Raw genomic sequence first — 19,348 nt, 5'->3', positions numbered from 1 at the left:
TCTCCCGGGTTAACAGAATTCCTTACCCGGATTTCTGGTGCGCAGACTGTAATACAGAGTCATTCTTTTCCTCGATTCGGGATTAAAATTGGTGACTTGGGACACCCTAAATCTCCCAAGTGGCGACTCTGAAATAAATAAATAAATCTCGTTTCGATTGTCCTTTAATTGGAAAAAACTCCCTTGCACCCCTCGCGGGGGCGGAAAAAGGAGGTGTGACAAAAGGGACTGCCGATATGGGCGTATTTTATGGCAATAATTACAGTCCTGATCTTGTTAGTTATGATGTTGATGGATATTTATCTGACCCACACAAGGCTCGATCTCAAACAGGTTATGTGTTTACCTGTGGAGGCATTGTTATATCTTGGCGATTGACTAAGCAATCAATTGTGGCTACTTCATCTAATCATGCTGAGATAATTGCTATTCATAAAGCAAGTCGAGAGTGTGTGAGGTTGAGGTCTATAATACATCTTATTCGAGACAAATATGGTTTGAAATGTGACAAACTACCCACGATTTTGCATGAAGACAATGCAGCATGCATAGCTCAATTGAAGGGAGGATTCATAAAAGGAGATAGGACAAAGCACATTTCACTAAAGTTATTTTTCACACATGATCTTCAAAAGAATGGTGATATCAATGTGCAACAGATTCGTTCAAGAGATAATATGGCTGATTTGTTCACAAAATCTCTACCGACGTCAACCTTCAAGAAGCTAGTGCATAAGATTGGGATGCGAAGGCTCAAGGATGTGAAATGATGCTCTCATCAGGGAGAGTTTAATGCGCGTTGCACTCTTTTTTCCTTACAAGGTTTTGTCCCACTGGGTTTTCCTTGCATCGTTTTTAACGAGGCAACCAAAAGGCGTATTACTGAATATGTGTACTCTTTTTCCTTTTCTAGAATTTTTTTTCCCATTGGGTTTTATTTTAGTTAAGGTTTTAATGAGGCACATTATTTATTGAGTAGACATTCAAAGGGGAGTGTTATGAATAGAATTCTATTTAGAGTGAATGTCTATCTTGTAGATAATACCCAAAATTCAATAAGAATTTCCTCTCTCTTTCTCTGCAATATTGTTCTGTTACTTTTATTGTTTTATTAGAGTATTGCAATTTTTACATGTTACAAGCACCTACCTCGTGGCATTTCTACATGGATCTGCGGCCCATTAATACAAGTACCTCATTTGTGGGAGAAATTTAAAAATAGCCAGATTTACAACTGGTCATTCAAAAATAGCCTAGTTTCAAAAGTAATCGAAATTTAGCCACTTTTTATGTAAAGATAAATCTGAGCGAAAACACTGTTCAAAACCCGGAAAATACGCCCGTATATTATACTGGAGTTCCAGCATAAGTATGCTTGAACTTCAGCATATTATACGGGAGTTCCAGGATAACTATGCTGGAACTCCAGCATAATATGTTGGAGTTCCAGCATAAGTACACTAGAACTCCAGCATAATATAGTGGAGTTCCAGCAAGTATAAATGTCCAGTATAATATACTGGAGTTTGGAGCACCGGTGCTCCAGTCTCCCGTATATTATACAGGAGTCAGCAAAGTATACCGGTCCAGCATAATATGCTGGAGTTCGTACACAGATGCACCGAACTCCCGTATATTATGCGGGACCGGTCTCTGTTGCAGCAAAATAGTGGCTATTTTTCATTGACTTCGCAAACGGTGGCTATTTTTGAATGACTAGTGCGAAAACTGACTATACCGTGCTATTTTGACCTCATTTATCTCACAAAACCCTAAACCCTAAATTAGAATACTATAAAGCCTCTTAAAGTTCTCCTCAGATACTTCACATACTTTGCTACAACTATGGTTGCTAGAGGTATAATTCTTCTGAAAATTGATTTTTTCTCCTCATTACATTCTTTTCATTTCCAAACCGGTGTTGTATTTCTCTGTCCTTGTTTCAAAATTTTCTTCCTCTTTGACTACTCTCAGAAAGCAGATGATGAGTTACTCGGATTCCCCTTCTAGACATCATGAATGAAGCAAAAACCGAGTTTCTGATGCACTATTCATTGATGTGATGTTGAAATTCTTATCATTTTTTTCCTGATCTATTATTTGTTGGCGGGATGTTTGAAGCTTTTAATCTTTGCCGTTGCATAATTCCTTTCACCATTTATTGAGTCTTTGTGTTCCATTTATTTTAAACTGGTGCCATATTTCTTCGGTCACTTTTTCAGAATTTTCTTTTTCTTTGCCTGTACATAGAATGCAGATGATGAGTTACTCGGATTCCCCTTCTAGACATCATGGGTGATGCAAAAACCGAGTTTCTGATGATCGGCGGATGTTTGAAATTATTAATTAATCTTTGTCTTTGCATCATTTTGCTGTTTCTTTCTGCTGGAAAAATGATATGCAGGTAGAATCTTTCAACTTTTTAAGTAATTTTGGGGCAAAGATTTGTGATTTGTCATGACTATTTTTTAAAAAATTTTGTTTCCACATGCCGCGTGTCTTGATCATTGAAATCACGCAATATGAGTCATGATTGTGAGAGTGCCACTTGGATAAACAACTTCTGGTTTCAGTTATTGGGAAGGTATTTTGGAGTCGTTGAACCGTCTTGTTTGGTAACATGGACTATTCCAGATACTCAGTCAGCTCGAATCAAAATTGTCCATTTCACCAGCAACTTTAGAATTACATAATATGCAGCAGGTTTTGCTTCGTAGACCTGTTCGGCCTCCTATTAAACAGGGCTCTGTCCATGTGAATTTTCCTGATGAGGACTGAGTTTGTTCAGATTTTGGCATTAGCATTTCAAAAATTTGAAAATCAGAATGTGCTGGTTCAGTTAGACTTAGACGACGACCTTAATATTGATGAGATCATAGACCATAGAAAGCTCTGGTCAATAAGATTTTGGGCCATTATGCACTTTACTGGCTAACAATTCTGGATCCTCATGCAGTCAACAGAGGGCTCTCTTCTAGTTAGTAGCCTCAAATTTTATGTATTCTAATTGCATCTTCACCAAGTAGAGGTATATGTTGCTCGAGCTCTTGTAGATCCTATTTGTTATTGACAATAAATGTTTATCCGTCTCTGATGTGCTATATATTGGTATTATGATAGCAATAATGTCCTCAAAGCAATCTATGCAGTTGTGAATTATGATAGGACCGGGCTAATTGTAAGCAGTCTTTGGTATATATTGATGGGAACGATGAAGATAACAAAGTTAGTTTAGCTAAAGACATCAGACATATTTTATGTGATATCTTGCATAGCCTACAGCAACCCAGAAAATTTTAAATGTTCATATCTGTCTAAAATTTTATTATCAAATAATCCCCCATCTTGTGTATGGACCTCAACATTCAATTTCATACGCAATATAATTTTAAATGGCTTATGTCGAATTAGGAGCAGAATTGCGAGGTAATTATAATTTTACACGTTGTATTAGGGAAATATATAGTTTGGCGGATGACTTAATTATCAATCATATAAAGTCTACGTACTGACTTGTTACCTCGTGCATGCACATGGCTGGAATTTGGAATAATTTCATTCTTCCTGTACGTAATACGTTTTCCTTTAATTAGCTTTGGTTAATTTCTTCATTGTCTTGTTTGTTTTATCCTCATGGGTTTTCATTAGAGTAACTATAGTTCTGCTGCTGCAGATCGATATAAAGAGTTCTTCATATCAGGTCCATTATTACGTCCAATCACACATTCAGATTAATGAATATCGAGATATGATCGCGTGGTTCTGTAAAAAGGGAATATAAATCCCTTCCTCTCCCTCTCTGTCTCTCTGTGTGTGTACTTATAATCCCTTAAATTTTACTAAGTTGATTCATCTGTCACAACTAACAAGTACCAAATTTCTCAAGGTTTTAGACATGACTGGCTTTAAACTTTCAGCTTTAAACCAAATCATTAAGAGTTCTAATCTCCTTTAGTTACGCAGTATATATTATTTGATCCACATGAAATTGTGGAAAATATAAAATGTTGCTGAATGTTTATCTAGAAGATTTCACTTTTAGTTTCAGTTCTTAGAGAACCTTCTGGCTAGCGCAAAGAACAAGATCAATATTTGATTTTGCGGAAGAATATGTAATTGCAAGACTATGTCTAACCATATAGACAGATAGTACCTTTATTTATTTGAGAATGATCTTAATTGGAACCATTGCTCTTAATATTTGGAGCAAATTATATTAGCTTAAATTTATTTCCGTCATTCAGCTATTGACTATAATTTTCTCCATTGATGACCTAAATTATGTACCCAAGGAAAGTGGTTACTACATTGTGAATGATCCCTACATCTTTTCAGCTTGTTAGAAGGTTTATCTCTTATTTATATGTCGTTTTCTTTTTCAGTATACTCTTTCATCAATTATTTTTTACAAATTATTTAGTACGAATTCATTAGGTCGTCAAGCCTCTGCTGCAGGAGATCGAGGACGAGAAAAAAGGTTCGGGTATTATCAGGTTGTGGACAGGATGGTCTGTTGAAGGTAGCTGTTCTTTTACCATTGTTTAGTTGTCATCTTCTTCTAGGAGCCAGGAGGATGTAACTAATTTCTGACTCTAGAAAACTGGTGGGAACTAATAAATAGAGCAGCTATTTGGAATTCCCATCATCGAGACACCCAGCAATATTAGTCAGTTGAACTAGGAAGAACACTTCCTTTGCCACCTCCCAAATGTACCCGAATGGTTCCCTTTGTGCATATCTTATTTATGCATTGGCTGTGCATTTAGATTATCATTATTATTATGATTTAAGGGGGGGAAAAGAAGAGAAAAAGTACAATTTCAAGAATGAGGCATACATTGAGTTAGAAACGTTTGACGGCTCTTGCAAGTTTTATTAAGCTTCGGACCCTTTTGCAGTCTCCATCGAGTTAGAAAAAAGAACTCATTTCTACATCTATTTTAAATTTTATCAGATTTCCTAACATCTATTGCTTGCAACCCATAACCATGCAGTTAATCTCCACTCACTACACGTCAAGTCTTTTAATGAATAATTCATTGCGTATAATTCCCTGCAGAAAAGCGTACAATCTGGGGGTAGGAGAGTCTAACAGCAAAATCCTGCATTTTACTAGAATATCAAAGCAGCATAAAATGTACGACAACATTAAGAGATCAACATCAAATTTCTTTTCTTCCACTACATATAATGTCCACAACCACAAAATTAAGCTAGCTATATATGTGACATCTGGCATGCCTTTCTAAATTGGGCGACTAAGAAGCGACATCATATTAGATGCTAAAACAGCTAGCTAGTGATCATCCACCAACAAGATACAAATTAGCCCCGGAACAGCAGCTTCCACCTAGTAGCGATCATAACGCCTGAAAGGAAGATAACAGACAAAAAGAGAAACCAGTTAGAAATATGTAATTGCAATTGCTATCTGCAATAGCTTGAACGAATTAATGACCTCATCACCATGTATTTGCTAGTACATACTTAAGTGTGTTTGTAGATCAATAGTCTACTGAAACTGGTACGAAATGATCGGTCAGGTTCAGCTCTCGCTGTCCCCCTTCCCTGTCCCTTTCTCTATGTAATAATTTCTTCAAAATTTACTGAATGTAGCTTGATATTCAGTGCGAAAATCTTAAAACAAAACATCTCCAGAAACAACAGTGCCTCCCAAATGGAAGGTTTTGTATGCTACCCCAAGGAGCCCATCCTCACCAAACATCACTTCAAGATAAGTTAAAGATCTGTGTCATTCATACCCATCCAACCAAAGGAATGCGCAGTAGACCTACAAGCTTACCCAAGTGCACACCCAAGTCACCATACCAAAAAAAAAAAAAAAAAAAAAGAGCATCATAAAAGAATATAGTTCATCATCGAGGGACTACCTTATCCTATTTATGTAGTTCCCTTTGCTACGGATCCACTCTCTTTTTGTCTTCTTGAGCCGAGGGTTTTTCGAAAACATGCTCTCTACTCCTCCGGGGTAGGGGTAAGGTTTGCGTACACTCTACCCTCCCAGACTCCACTTGTGGGATTTTACTGGGTTGTTGTTGTTGTGTGCAGTTCCCTTTCTTGACACTCAAACATTTCCACCAGGAATTCAAAGGGTTTGTTGTACAAATAGCCAGCCAAATTAATGTTTACTTTTTCAAGCAGGTATACATAGACTATACACATATTACACATCCGACAGCTATTTTTAGTTTAAGAGATTAGGTGAGGCCGTATTTGAGTTAATTCTTGGAATTCAAAGCTACTTGTCATGCAGTATATTGATACCTCATGGTTATAACTCAAAAAACAATAATATAAAACAACATAAAACACCATAATGCATGCATTTTATGTAGCAGTTCAAAAAAAAAAACCTGTGACGATCATAATCCCTTGACCGTGAACGTGATCTCCTTTGACTTCTGGAATCATAGCTGCGAGAGCGGTCTCTATCTCGGTCACGCTCGTGTTCATAACTGCAATCTCGGTCATAGTATCTGTCACGGTCCCTGCTCTTACGATCATGATCCCTCGCTCGTTCACGGCTATCACCCCGATCCTTGCTTGATTCTCTGCCACGCTCCCTGCTTCTCCTCTCTTTTGATCTGCATAGTAACAGTAAAGACTTAGAACTAAACAAATAAAACCGAATATATATATACAGAGACAGGAAAAAGTGCAAAAAAAGCATACATCATTGAAAAGGTAATCTAAGTTTACCTCCTCTCTTCTTCATAGGCCTTTCGCTTTTGGTTTCTTTCTTCCTGACAATTTGTCATTGAGAGAAAAGATTGAAGCATATCACAACTTCCCACATGTTACAGCCAGTGAAAATACAATGGATATATTCAACCAAAAAGAATGCATTCAAATAAAAGACGTGCAACTAGTGGTGGCAAAATGGTTAAAAGAAAACAGTTATTCACCCATATTATCCATTAAAAAATGGGTTGGATAATGAACTTTTTAAAAACGGGTCAAATATGGATAAGAAACATAATATCCATTTAGACAATGGAAAACCAATGAATAACTAATGGGTTTAACTTTTACATTTGCAAAGCCTCAAATTGGGGGTTCCTCAAGTTTGGGAGACTAGGAATTCTCCAAAAGTGATCATATTCAAGAAGTCATGGATAATATGGATATCCATATTGTCCGCCGGTTCACCCGTTTTTTCATCCGTATTAAATATGGTTCGGGTCGGATAATTTGTCTATTTTTACATATCCGTTTTCGACCCGCCCATATCCAACCCGCCCGCCCGTTTGCCAATGCAATGATTTCCTTTTCCTTCAGTTATTGACTAGTCAACGTATTTTAAAAAAAGACTAAATTAAACCTGTTACCAAAGCCTTAGCTTTTAACCATCCGATTCCAGAAGCCACATCAATTCAGACACCACAAATGTTTTGGACCATACAAAATTAAAGGAGAGTCTTATCTAGCAACAAAAAGGATGAAACCCAATTTTCAGTTATCATAGAGGATACACTGAGTTTCTTTGGCAAATAAATTGTACTATGCTCTGACATGACTCATAAATTAACATGCAAAAAAAAAAAAAGATCAAAGCAAGGATCAACTTTCAACAATGCATTAAGCTACTAAGTGATTACTGCAGGTAAGTGCTCATATGCACAGAGTGATTGAGCCCCTAAGTGATTTTACTGCTATCCATCAGAAAGTGGCAGGAACACAAATTATTAATATAAGTTTTAAAACATGCATTAAATAATTGATATTTCACCTTGGGCACAGGCATATCCATTGTATACTTATTAATTGTCTTCTGCTCTCAGGAAAATCAAGTTCATGCAACAAATCTATACCGCCTGAAATTCTTTCCCATTATGAGTACCAAAACTGTTCAAATGTAGCTAATGAATTTCACAGAGAAGTTGTCTCTTTTCAAATTCCATCAGGAACAATAACAATGATGTGCAGCTTACTTTCAGTTACCATTAATCTCAAATCAAAGAGCACAACAAGATAACTAAGAAGTCAAGATACACTCTTCTCCGAGGATAGAAAAACTCACAGATCATTTACACTGAGAATCTCTATAGAAGAAAGTGAAACATTATACCAGCACCTGAATCAAAATGTTCAGTTACCCAGTTTAGCTACTTGCTAAAAATGCTCATCCGAAATTCTTAATAGATCAAACACATCACATCACACAGTCAAGCACCATTTTCTACAAACAGATATTTTCTCCAAACAGATATATACAAGAACACAATACCCTTAATAAATATTATATATCATATAGCTGCCTTCTCACAAAAACAAGAGCAAGATAAGGATTAATGGAAAGTAAATAGTTTTATCTTACCTGAAGTTCAGCCAACTTTTCACGGATTTGTATATAACCCAAATGAAGTTTTCCTCCAAAGTGATCAGCTAAGCGTCTATCACTGAAGAGAAAAGCAAAGCACGCACAACTGGTAATTCTTGCTCTAAATCGCATTGCTTTTAACACAAGATTGTAACAATAACAGTTGCCCCACAACTTTCTCGCTAAGGATAGCATGATTGATAAAATTAATACAGAAAAAGACGCACATTATTTAGCAGCAAAAGTTTATCCTTGTAAAACTGGGCCCAAAGCCTGCTGGTAACAAGGAGGTACAATCGCCATGTTAAATACTGAAGTACTCAAAACTCCAAAGTAGCCCTCAGTCTTTCCTAAAAAGCTACTAGGTAGATCTTCCGGAAAGAAGAAAATAGAAAAAGAACATTCACCTGTCATAAACACTTAAGAATGCACCACAAATGTCACATACGCGAAGCTTCTGATCAGTCTGCAAAAGTAATCAACATATCAGGATTGGTAACTCCATATAAGGACTTCATTTTCTTAAGTTAACAGGAACATATGCACAAACATCATGAAAGCAAGCACATTATGCTAATAGCCTAATACTCAGCATACTGTATACGTCCCAATTCAAGAGGAAATCAATGATTCATTCATTTTATTTATCGTCTCAGGCCCAAAAAGAAACCTGGCTTTTATTGTTTCCAGTGAAAATTACGGAAACACAGTGCACAAACTAGCCCATGTGGGAGGATGGACAAATTCTGTTATTTTCAAAAAGTTTCCAGTTCAAACAAAACACAACATTAATCTGCACCTGTGGCCCAATTTGGGAGAAGCTGTAAAAAGTCTTCTTTGGGCAGTGTGTTGGAGCACAAAGTCTAAATTTACTCTTCAGAAATTGTTTTGACTCATCTCTCTCCCTCTCCCTCTCTCTTGAGTGTGTGTGTGTGTGTGTGAGAGAGAGAGAGAGAGAGAGTGTGTGTGTCCCTCATAAAACACACATATCTAAGCTCCCATAGTCTTCTTTGGAGCAGTGTGTTGGAGCACAAAGTCTAAATTTACTCTCTTTTTTTTGATAAGGTAAATTGTATTAATCAAAAGGGAGAGAACTCTAGTATACAGGAAGTATACCAAAAAGTAGAGAATTTACATCAGAACATGATTCTCTACCTTTTGATCTTCAAAAATTGTTTTGACTCATCTCTCTCTCTCCCTCTCCCTTTCCCTCTCCCTTGAGTGTGTGTGTGTGAGAGAGAGAGAGAGACAGAGAGAGAGTGTGTGTGTGTCTGCGAAGTGCGTCCCTCATAAAACACACATACCTAAGCTCCCATAAGGCTCTTCATTCACTCTGTTCTAATTTCTCCTTTCTATTTGAGCTGAAACTTAGCATTTTTACTGGTCAATTGAATCCTATTCGATTTTTCCCCAATTCAAATTCCCTAGCTAACCGAACAAGTCCTCTGAGAAAAATCAAAAAAGCAAGCCAAATAAAATGCAGAACTCTTCCTCCACAGAATTTTCTTGGAAAATGAAACAGAATGATGCTACAAAATCCAACCTAGCTCTTAGCTTTCCTAGAAAGAGAATGTAACCACTGCAAACTAAAATTTCTTTAAAATTCAAAAGGTAAGATTCTACACCCCATTCCCCAACCATTCCATCCATAGAATAGTGAATAGTCTCTATTTTTCTTTTATAAGGATCCACAAAGTCTCATTGAGGGTGTTCTTCATGAATTGGTAAAATAGATTCTCAAACTGAAATTATGATTTTTATAATAAACACCCAGGGAAGATTCAGAGTTAAAAAAATACATTACATAGATTGTTAAAGTGTTTTGACCATTGCATATAATAGCTTAACCTAATGAAGAACAATTTTATCCATGTACTTTAGGTCTACAGCATGCTGTGTCACGTGCTGCCTCAGTCTTCCTTTTTTTCATGGACAATTCAATAGGTGGGTAGTGAGACTCGAACACAAAATCCCTGCTCTAATACTGCGATGAAGTGTGTGCCACCTAACTTGAAAGCTTAAACAGTTTGAGATAGAACACATTTATTTATTTATTTCTGGTCTGCAACAAAGATATAATTCATACACAATAATACCGCCTAACAGAGATGGAGAAAATTGACATACGATCCGCACATCGGCTGCAGTGTACTTTAAGGAATCCTGAACAGGATCTTGCCTCGCAGGCAGCTGAATAAGAAGATAGTTAGGAACATAGCACTGACAAGAAACTCATAAATAGAGAAAGGAAAGAGAGGCAAATTAAAGCATCAAAAGTCCATAAACAAGGACAACATGAGAACAAAATTGCCCGGAACCTTCTTAAGCGCTTCAGCCTCTTCTAATGCTTTTTGAGCCTCATCAACCATCCCTTGCTCACCTAAATACAATGAGGGCAAAATATCAAAATAAAGCAATTGATCACAAAAAAGTTACCAGAAAGTAATTAAAAATATGAGCAAAAGCTATGCAGCATTTTGCTCAGATAAAGTACCAACAGTAGATATCATTTGAGGTTTACAAAAGCAAAGTTCTACCACATTGGGCTTAATCTTCTTGTAAGTCAATTTTTCTTCTGATAATTTTGTCTTTAGTCAATATCTGTTAACACATTTCTTTAGATATCAGTCGATCATTTCTCTTTTTTCCTTTTTCCCTATAAATGCTTTTCCATCAGAAAATGGAGATCAGAGGATCCCTGTTCTGCTTCAAAATTGACCTGTGCACATCACCATCTCATTTGGTTCCACAATGAAGAAATGCTGTAGACTGTCAAGGTATCAGAACAAATAACTGACTGGGAATAAAATTTGTCCATGCCTATCCTCTACTTTACTCACTAAATCAATTTCCATTCCAAAGTAGTCACTAAGATGCTTCTAAAGCCAAACTAGTCACTCTTGTTCCTGTAGTTACTTTACTTCTCAAATTGCCATTGAACACTCATGGACATGAACCAAAATGAACAGGATTTCACAAGATCCAAACACAGTCAGCCTGAGAAAGTGTATTAATGAAGAAATACGAAGACTTGGTGCAAAATAAGTAGGTCATAGACAAAGAACTTCATGGTTATATAGATATTAAATTAATGAAGAAATACGGAAGACTTGGTGCAAAATAAGTAGGTCATAGACAAAGACTTGGTGCAAAATAAGTAGGTCATAGACAAAGAACTTCATGGTTATATAGATATTAAATTAATGAAGAAATACGGAAGACTTGGTGCAAAATAAGTAGGTCATAGACAAAGAACTTCATGGTTATATAGATATTAAATTGTGCATACCGAGATCTTCTGCTTTCTTCAGTTTCTCATTTATCATTTCTTGTATGCGAGGATCTGGAGTAGCAGCAGGCAAGGGTGCTAATTGTGGAGCATTCTGAAGGGGCTGAGGTAAAGATGCTCGGTCTTTGTTAAAAGCCTCCAAAAGAAGAACTGACTGAAGCAAAGGGAATAATATTGTGATATAAATATTTAGCCGAGGAAGTTTAAACATGTAATGAATTATTGTTTTTTTATGAAGTAAGTGGCATATTAATAACAAAAGCATCCAGAGGATGCAGAATTACAAAATAGGAAAAGTATCAGCTCATAATGTAGACAAAAACAGAGGATTATAGAGCTGATAAATTCCAAAAGAGGTCAGGATTATATACAGGGAACATGAATTATTGTTTGAATTGACTTATTGGAAAAGGAAATTGAATGTCTTGAATTCCCCTCGGCACCTGTTTGTCTGCCCTCTTTGCTCTAAGTTCCTCGACCTCTTCCAAAGCTCGAATCTTCATATCTGCCTTGCCTTCAAAATCTGCAAGGAAATAGATCATTTAAAATCTTATCTAACTAAAAGGTAGCACCTTCCTCTTTCATGTAGAGAAGTTCATAAAACAAAGTAGCACATATTTTATTCATCTGATACCTATGTTACAATCAAATTGATCACTGCCTTTTTGATGAGTTACTTTATTAGAACCAGCATCCTAGAGATGCAAACCATTTACATCAAAGTGTACATTCGCCCTGCGGTGCAAGGAACTCCGCCTCAGTAACCTTATTTACATCATAACTAACCCTACTAGCCTCCTATTATAAGATATCCTATTTCACATGCATCACATTGCTTTTCCAATCTCTGTACTTTTTACACCTCCTGCTCCTCTTCTTTTCAGTTCTAAGTTTCTAATGGATATATATCCACTTTCTGTAAAGGCCTAATAAAGCTACATTCTAGATCAAACCTTTATATATCCTACAATTTCCAGATAGTTACTTTCGCCAGCAAGAACACGTGTTTACTAAGTTAACACAGGACAAGATCCAATCAAACATGCATTTTCCTAGTTAGCTATAGGGGTGGCAAAAGTAGCCCAAGCCCACATTTGACCCACCCAACCCGCCCAGGTTTTAATGGGTTGGGGATGAGATACTTTAATGATGGGCTAAGTTTGGGCACAACCCAACTAAACCCATTTATTTTCAGTAGCCCAAATCAGCCCATCATTTTAGCCCAAAATGACCCACGAATAGCAAAAGTCCATATCAGATTTTCAGCTTTGTCACTTCAACTTTCTTCTTCTTCCTTCTTCAATGAACAAATCCCAGGTCTACCTAGTCAACCTTTTTTAACTGACCCTATTTTCTTCTTTTTAAATTACTTGAACCAGTAACTACCTAGTCAACCTTTTGATTATATTATTGTCCAAGTCCAAGTATATCCTTTTGTATTTATTTTACAAAATAAATGTATTAGTACCTATTGAGAAGAATAAATAACTTCTATAATAAGGATACAAGATGATCTTGGGTAACATTTTTGTTTCAATTTTATTCTTATATTCCAATCTTCTAATGTAAACGCCCTATATTATGATTGCTTGAATATGAATATACATATACCTTTATTTTAACAATTAACTTTCAAATTGACCAATTTATTGAAAATAAAATGTCAAAGGCATAACCGTGAATCAAAGACTATACTTACCACATGTAAATATTCATTATTTCAAACGAATTAGAAGAAACAATTTTTTTTCGTTGTTGTCGGAGACAAGTTTAAAAGAACAGGAAAAAAACAGCAAATCGAATAGGACAGTAGCGATATTAATGTAATTACGGATCTTATAAAGTATTATTTTAGTCAATTTAAGTAATTTGAATAATGTTTAGTGTCTTTGAAAGAATACACAAAAGCTGGGTCAAGTTGGGCTACAACCTATTGTTTAGCTCATTTTGACCTAATTCATCTTAGCGCAAGTAAGCTTTGGGCAGGGTTGGGCAATGACCCATTTCTTGCTTCAACCCATTTTGACCCGCCCAAGCCGCCCATTGTCCACCCTTTACTAGCGACCACAGAGGTCTAGATCTAACCGTGAAACCTGACCTTCATAGAGCTGATACTTTGAGGCAAAGTTGAAGCATCTTATAATATCAGCATTGGCTCTCAAGTCTACCATATTCCCTTAAAGAGGTTCGTGTGTGCACAGAGTAAATAGATTGGGCAAGCCAATTCATAATATTTCATATATATCATGACTTACAACATGTGAGATTTAAGAAATCATAAACTGGTAACATGACACATCAAGAGCATGTCCTTGCACCAGGGAATAACATAAGGCCTCATTTGTTTATACTTAATGGAGGTCGGAATCTTAATCATTCATATTTCAAATATTAAATGCGTTGTTTTTTTTTTTGTGAAAAGGTAATATATAAGTGCGTTTGTTTTTTAAATCTGGATCTTAATTATTCAGATCTTAATCATTAAGTGTGTTTGTGTTTTTTATTTTCTGGGTCTGAATAGGTCATTGATTAAGATTTTATAATAGATACTTAATTTCATTAAGATATTATTATCCACATTCACTACTAACCGCCGCCACCGCCCACCATTATCAGCTACCACCATGCACCACACTCAACTACCACCACCGACTATCCCCCAAACTCAAACACCACCACTGACCACCACCATCCTCAACCATAGCCGCCACTGCATTATCAACTACAATCAGCTCCAATCCCACCATTATCGACTACCACTACCACCACCACCACCCCAAAAAAAAATCATTATCAACTAATGCCACCACCATCGTCCTCAACCACAACCAACCACCTCAACAACCATCCAACCACCATCATCAACCATCGCCACCATTGTTCACCATTATAAACTACCACCAACCACCACCACCTTCCTCAACCATAACTATCACTACAAATCATGACTAGTTACTGCCTAGAACCACCACCATCAATCAAAACTACCAACAACCACCACCTCCAGTCGGCATCCATAAGCGCCACCGTCAACCATCATCAACACCAACTACCATATTTATTTATTTTTAAAAATATATTAACAGAATATTAAATTAATTACTCTCTCCGTTTCAATTTAGATGATGTAGTTTGACTTGGCACAAAGTTTAAGAAAAAAAAGACTTTTGAAATATGTGGTCCTAAGGGCAAAAGTTTTGTAGGGCCGTGACATTTGTGTGGCTATAAAAGTGTAAAATGAAAACGTTAAAGTTAAATTGTTTCCAAATATAGAAATGTGTCATTCTTTTTTTAACAAACTAATAAGGAAAGTGTGTCGTTTAAATTGAAACAGAGGGAGTAGTATTTTTTTAAAAATTTCTATTTATTAATTTTTAAATAAGAATAAATTTAATACATTCAGAGATTGAACAAACAGTCTTAATCATTTAATATTCAGATATTAATACACATCTTAATATTCAGATCTGTATTCAGATTCACGCGTTTTAATCTTAATACACATCTTAATATCCAGATGAGCATTCAAATTCAGACATCTTAATCTTTAAAAAAAGAAATGAGGCCTTAAAGGGCTTACCAAAGCGATTAGCTTCTTTCAACTTCTCTTTAATTTGCTTTGACAGCTCAACGATCTCAGGTGCCTGCCATTTAAGCAAGTGTAATTGTGACAGACTAAAAGCAGAAGGGGGAAAGTAAGTACCAAAGACCAATAAAAGGAAGTTACTTAATGTCAGAGCCCAACATTCTACAGTTACCTGAGTAACTTCAGATACTGATATGGCAATTGCAGCTTTTGCATCCTCCTCATCTAGTCGTTTAAGGGCTCTAGTTATTTTTCGATCACATTCAATAATCAGCCTATCTATTACATCCTCCAAGTCTCTATCATAGTTATCTTGACCTTTTGCTTTTGCTTCCTCATAGCTGAACAGAGTTAAGGCAAGACAAAAGGCGCTAGAACATTAAAGAGACGTAAAAGCAAGGTATAAGCAATGTTGACACTTTAATTAAAAATGACAAGTTAGCACCTTGGACAGCTACCATTCTAGATATCAAGAGAAACAAAAGCACTAAATTTCTTTTTTACCTGGGAATACTCTTAAGAAAAGGAGAAGAATGTTTGAATGCACCTTGGACAATTAATATTACTCAATATCAAGGGGGGGGGGGAGGTTACGTACCGGGCCATAACTGACCCTCTCAAGTGTGTAAGCAGACCACTTATTAATACCTCACAGTTTTCCTTTACTGCTAATACAATCAATAACAAGCTCTGCAGGATAGATGAAAAATTCCATTATTTTCTTTTCTCTTCTTTCTTTCTTTTTCTGTTCTTTTTCCGGGAAAAGGGGTGAGGGAAGCATCAACCTTTGCTTTGCCATAAACTAGAAGGAAACATAAAAGGACAAAAAAGAAAGAAATTAATACCTCACAGTTTTCCTTTACTGCTAATACAATCAATAACAAGCTCTGCAGGATAGATGAAAAATTCCATTATTTTCTTTTCTCTTCTTTCTTTCTTTTTCTGTTCTTTTTCCGGGAAAAGGGGTGAGGGAAGCATCAACCTTTGCTTTGCCATAAACTAGAAGGAAACATAAAAGGACAAAAAAGAAAGAAAAACGTGAAGAAACAACATTAGATAGTTAAAAAGATTCTGACAAGGTAGCCTACAAGCATATATGAATACAAATCACACCTCGAAATCAGATGAAATATTTGGCAAATCATAGCATAAACATAACAGAAAAAGGATACTCTTTCCTCAGCTGCAACGAATGCAGCTTAGGGCATGGCCCCATGTCCATTTTCTGCACAGATCCATATAAGAAACGTTACAATCAATTGCAGAGGAGAAGATACAATATCTATACTCTGTTAATACAAATGCATACATAGCTTATATATCTGGTGCAAGGAATATAGATCAGAAGATATTGAGTATCTTTTGTGAGTTAGTAGACTCAATGAAGCAAATGTTGCAATAAAGTCTTTGTAATACTTTTTTGTACTTTTTAGAAAACGCCTTCTCGATACTAGCTTTAATAAAAATTACCCTTACTACATCAAAAAAGTAAGAAAAGAAAAAATGTTACAATCAATTGCAAAATACAGAAAGCATAAGCAGGCCTAGATCAAGGCACAAAATTGAACCCCCCCACCCCACCCCACCCCCACCCCAAATGGTTGTATATTTTTAACTAAGATGATAACCATCACCTCTTCAGTAATGAATGATTGACAATACACTTTAGTGATATATATATGAAGTAAAAAGACATTTAAATTGAACCCAGGGGTTTGGTCCAGTGGCAAGAGCGCAGCCCGTGATGTGAGAGGTAGGTGCACTTCACGAGTTCGAGCGCTGGCATAGTCGCACAGATAAAAGCTTGGTATTTAAATAGAAAAGGGCAGAGGAGCAGGGACATTATCCAACAAGTTTTGAACATAACCCTCAGAGATTTCTCGATGATACAAAAAAAAAATGGACATGTAAGTTAACTTAAAAAACCTAGTTAAATTTTTGAATTAGATGCACAAGATGCAATTTCAAGCTATGTTGCCCGGACTCTCCAAAAGTGTTGCCGCACCCGTGTCGAATCCTCCAAAAATGCACTAAATTTGGAGGATCTGACACGCACCCAACAACATTTTTGAAGAGACCAAGTAACATAGGTTTCAAGTTTCTAAATTCAAGTTAAATGACTGTTTTAAACCTTACCATTCTTAAAAAACAGTTAAGTGACTGTTTTTAATAAGTCGTTAAGTGAATGTTTTCTTATCTTAGATTTTTTATTCTTTTTTTTGTTATGACTGAGAAATCCGTCTGCAGCCGATCCTTTGGACCAACCGCAGCCTTCGAAATTCGGTAGATGATGGGATTCTTTATTCTTTTTTATAAGTAACAAAAGAAGTGAAAATGCCTCAACCAAACAATTAAAATGTCTTTTTTTCATTTAGTGCCGCTCAATTTAAGATAGGACCCATCGCGATGAGATGCTTATCTTATCACACCGATACTTCTCTAAAGCCTCAACCAAACAAGCTGAAGACCCACCCTTAGAATCACCTAGTTTCAGGATTTAAGCGCGCCTCAAACAAGCCTTTAACCACATTATATAGACAGGGCGAATATGAGCTACATAGAACTCATTCACAATGTTTAAAATGGGGCATGCTCATTGTAGTCAACAAGAGTAATTTTAAAACCATTTCAAAAGAATTTAAGATTCAAAAGCCAGAAATGTACTCCCTCACTTTAATCATGCAACACTCCTATTTTAGGGACACTCGAAACTGTTTTACACCATTCTATTCAATAAAACGGTCACACTTCTCAAGAAGTTACATTCTTTATATTACACACTTAAACACTTTAACTTTGATGTGATATAATATATTCTTTCAACCAATACTTTAATATTGTTAATCATCACAAATATTGTATTAGCCAAATTAAAATGTTAAACCTCGAGCCTGGTAATATCATCACATAAAATGAAAAATATGGAAGTAAAAGAAAAGATCAATACCAAAAAGGGAAATGCCAATACTCAAAAGATGTTCATAAAGAAACAGGGAACCTAAAGCACTAACAAGTATCACGCATAGGCCTTGATATGTCTTTGTGCAAAGGAGACACAGTACAGCCCTAAAATTCTACACACTCAGTGACAGCGTAAATGTAATCTAGGGCTTGATATGCCTACTTTAGGAAGTTTCAATGATTTTACTTCAACAATTATAAAGCAAGAGGAATCAATAAAACAAAAAAGAAAAATAGAAGAAGGTTCAACAAAGCTCCTTCAGAGAACAACTACATTTGCAGCCAAAAGATTAATTAATGCTTCGTCTATTCCTGTAACCCCCCTAGATATACACACACTTGGAGATAAATTTTCACAGCAAAGCTTCCTACGATTTTCTTTCAACAGTTCCAGTACAAAGAGTAATAACAGAGCCAATAAACTACTATTTCAACAATAATTCCAGCTTTTTCAGCAACAAAAAGGAAACAAAACAAAACTTCCATGCACGCGTAAATTAACATATCTGAATATAGAGCTCCAAAACACAATCACAGAAACATGCAAGAGAGAGAGAGAGAGTGTGCGTGTGTGTGTGTTTTCGATTACGCACAGTGAGTTGGAAAAGCTCGTGAGGACAGAGGCCAGCGAGGAAGAGACGGCAAACTTCACGGTCGTAGTACTTCCGATCGACCTCACGGACGTCGCCGTTGCGATTCGCTCCCATTAACACGTCCAGCTGCTTCCTTATTGCGTCCATCTTTGTTGGTTTGTTCCTGGTGAAAGCTTTCTCCGCTTGTCTTTCAGTCACAGTGCTGGTTAATAGGGTTTGGGCTAATTGGGTTGCTTCTTCAGTTTTGTCTTTCTCTTTTTCTTTTCTTTTTTTTCTTTTTTCATTTTACGGCACCCAAAAGTTTTTTTTTTAGCAAACAGGAATATTGTATATTAATAACTAGTTGTTGCGTACATAGCCTTTATAGTTTATGTCACTAAGAACACTTCTATTTCCTAAGCTTGCTAGAATATTACAAGCATCATAAGATAAAGTCTTAATACAAACATAGAGTTCCTTTTGGTCACTTTCTACTAGAGAGTTTACATAGCATGGTGGTAATACAAAAACTTGCTTCCCTTCCTACCTTGCCTTTTTTGCCAAGTGATGTGCAATCCTATTCTCTTGCCTGAAGGTGT

The 19,348-nt window shown here is 36.2% G+C and overlaps 1 protein-coding gene and 2 non-coding genes across 5 annotated transcripts; 2 read left to right on the top strand and 1 right to left on the bottom strand.

The window, feature by feature from the left end:
* The first annotated feature begins 1,975 nt into the window (after positions 1-1,975).
* On the top strand, positions 1,976-2,047 carry LOC142166693 (small nucleolar RNA snoR60). The gene has a single exon (XR_012697096.1). It is a non-coding gene; the product is annotated as a small nucleolar RNA snoR60 (small nucleolar RNA).
* Positions 2,048-2,251: 204 nt separating this feature from the next.
* LOC142166692 (small nucleolar RNA snoR60) lies at positions 2,252-2,323 on the top strand. Its single transcript, XR_012697095.1, has one exon. It is a non-coding gene; the product is annotated as a small nucleolar RNA snoR60 (small nucleolar RNA).
* Positions 2,324-5,091: 2,768 nt separating this feature from the next.
* On the bottom strand, positions 5,092-19,028 carry LOC107832818 (uncharacterized). 3 transcript variants are annotated; one of them, XM_075225257.1, is made up of 13 exons: positions 18,771-19,016; positions 16,389-16,441; positions 15,389-15,557; positions 15,211-15,274; positions 12,074-12,153; positions 11,631-11,784; positions 10,660-10,721; positions 10,469-10,531; positions 8,749-8,807; positions 8,339-8,420; positions 6,721-6,764; positions 6,375-6,605; positions 5,092-5,369 (listed from the first exon to the last, which is right to left on the bottom strand). In XM_075225257.1, exons 1-13 carry the CDS (start codon positions 18,915-18,917, stop codon positions 5,351-5,353), a joined length of 1,227 nt encoding a protein of 408 aa, XP_075081358.1. In that variant the 5' UTR covers positions 18,918-19,016; the 3' UTR covers positions 5,092-5,350. The 3 variants fall into 3 exon arrangements, 2 of the variants coding, with proteins under 2 accessions (XP_075081358.1, XP_075081359.1); XR_012696626.1 differs by lacking the exon at positions 5,092-5,369 and adding an exon at positions 8,042-8,095 and having other exon boundaries at positions 6,510-6,605; positions 18,771-19,027; XM_075225258.1 differs by lacking the exons at positions 5,092-5,369; positions 6,375-6,605; positions 6,721-6,764 and adding exons at positions 7,750-7,835; positions 8,042-8,095 and having other exon boundaries at positions 18,771-19,028.
* Positions 19,029-19,348: the final 320 nt, after the last annotated feature.

Source organism: Nicotiana tabacum, chromosome 11 (genome assembly GCF_000715075.1).
Source record: "Nicotiana tabacum cultivar K326 chromosome 11, ASM71507v2, whole genome shotgun sequence".
Classification (NCBI taxonomy): domain Eukaryota; kingdom Viridiplantae; phylum Streptophyta; class Magnoliopsida; order Solanales; family Solanaceae; genus Nicotiana; species Nicotiana tabacum.
The sequence above is the reverse complement of the archived record's forward strand: the minus strand, read 5'-3'. Positions and strand labels throughout refer to the sequence as shown.

Excerpts from the sequence above, each read along its gene's own strand:
- LOC107832818 (XM_075225257.1), bottom strand. The coding sequence starts at position 18,917 with ATGGACGCAATAAGGAAGCAGCTGGACGTGTTAATGGGAGCGAATCGC. Across the intron at positions 11,785-12,073 it reads CAAAGAGGGCAGACAAACAG|TCAGTTCTTCTTTTGGAGGC; the intron begins GTGCCGAGGGGA and ends CCTTTGCTTCAG. Across the intron at positions 6,765-8,338 it reads AAAAGTTGGCTGAACTTCAG|GAAGAAAGAAACCAAAAGCG; the intron begins GTAAGATAAAAC and ends ACAAATTGTCAG.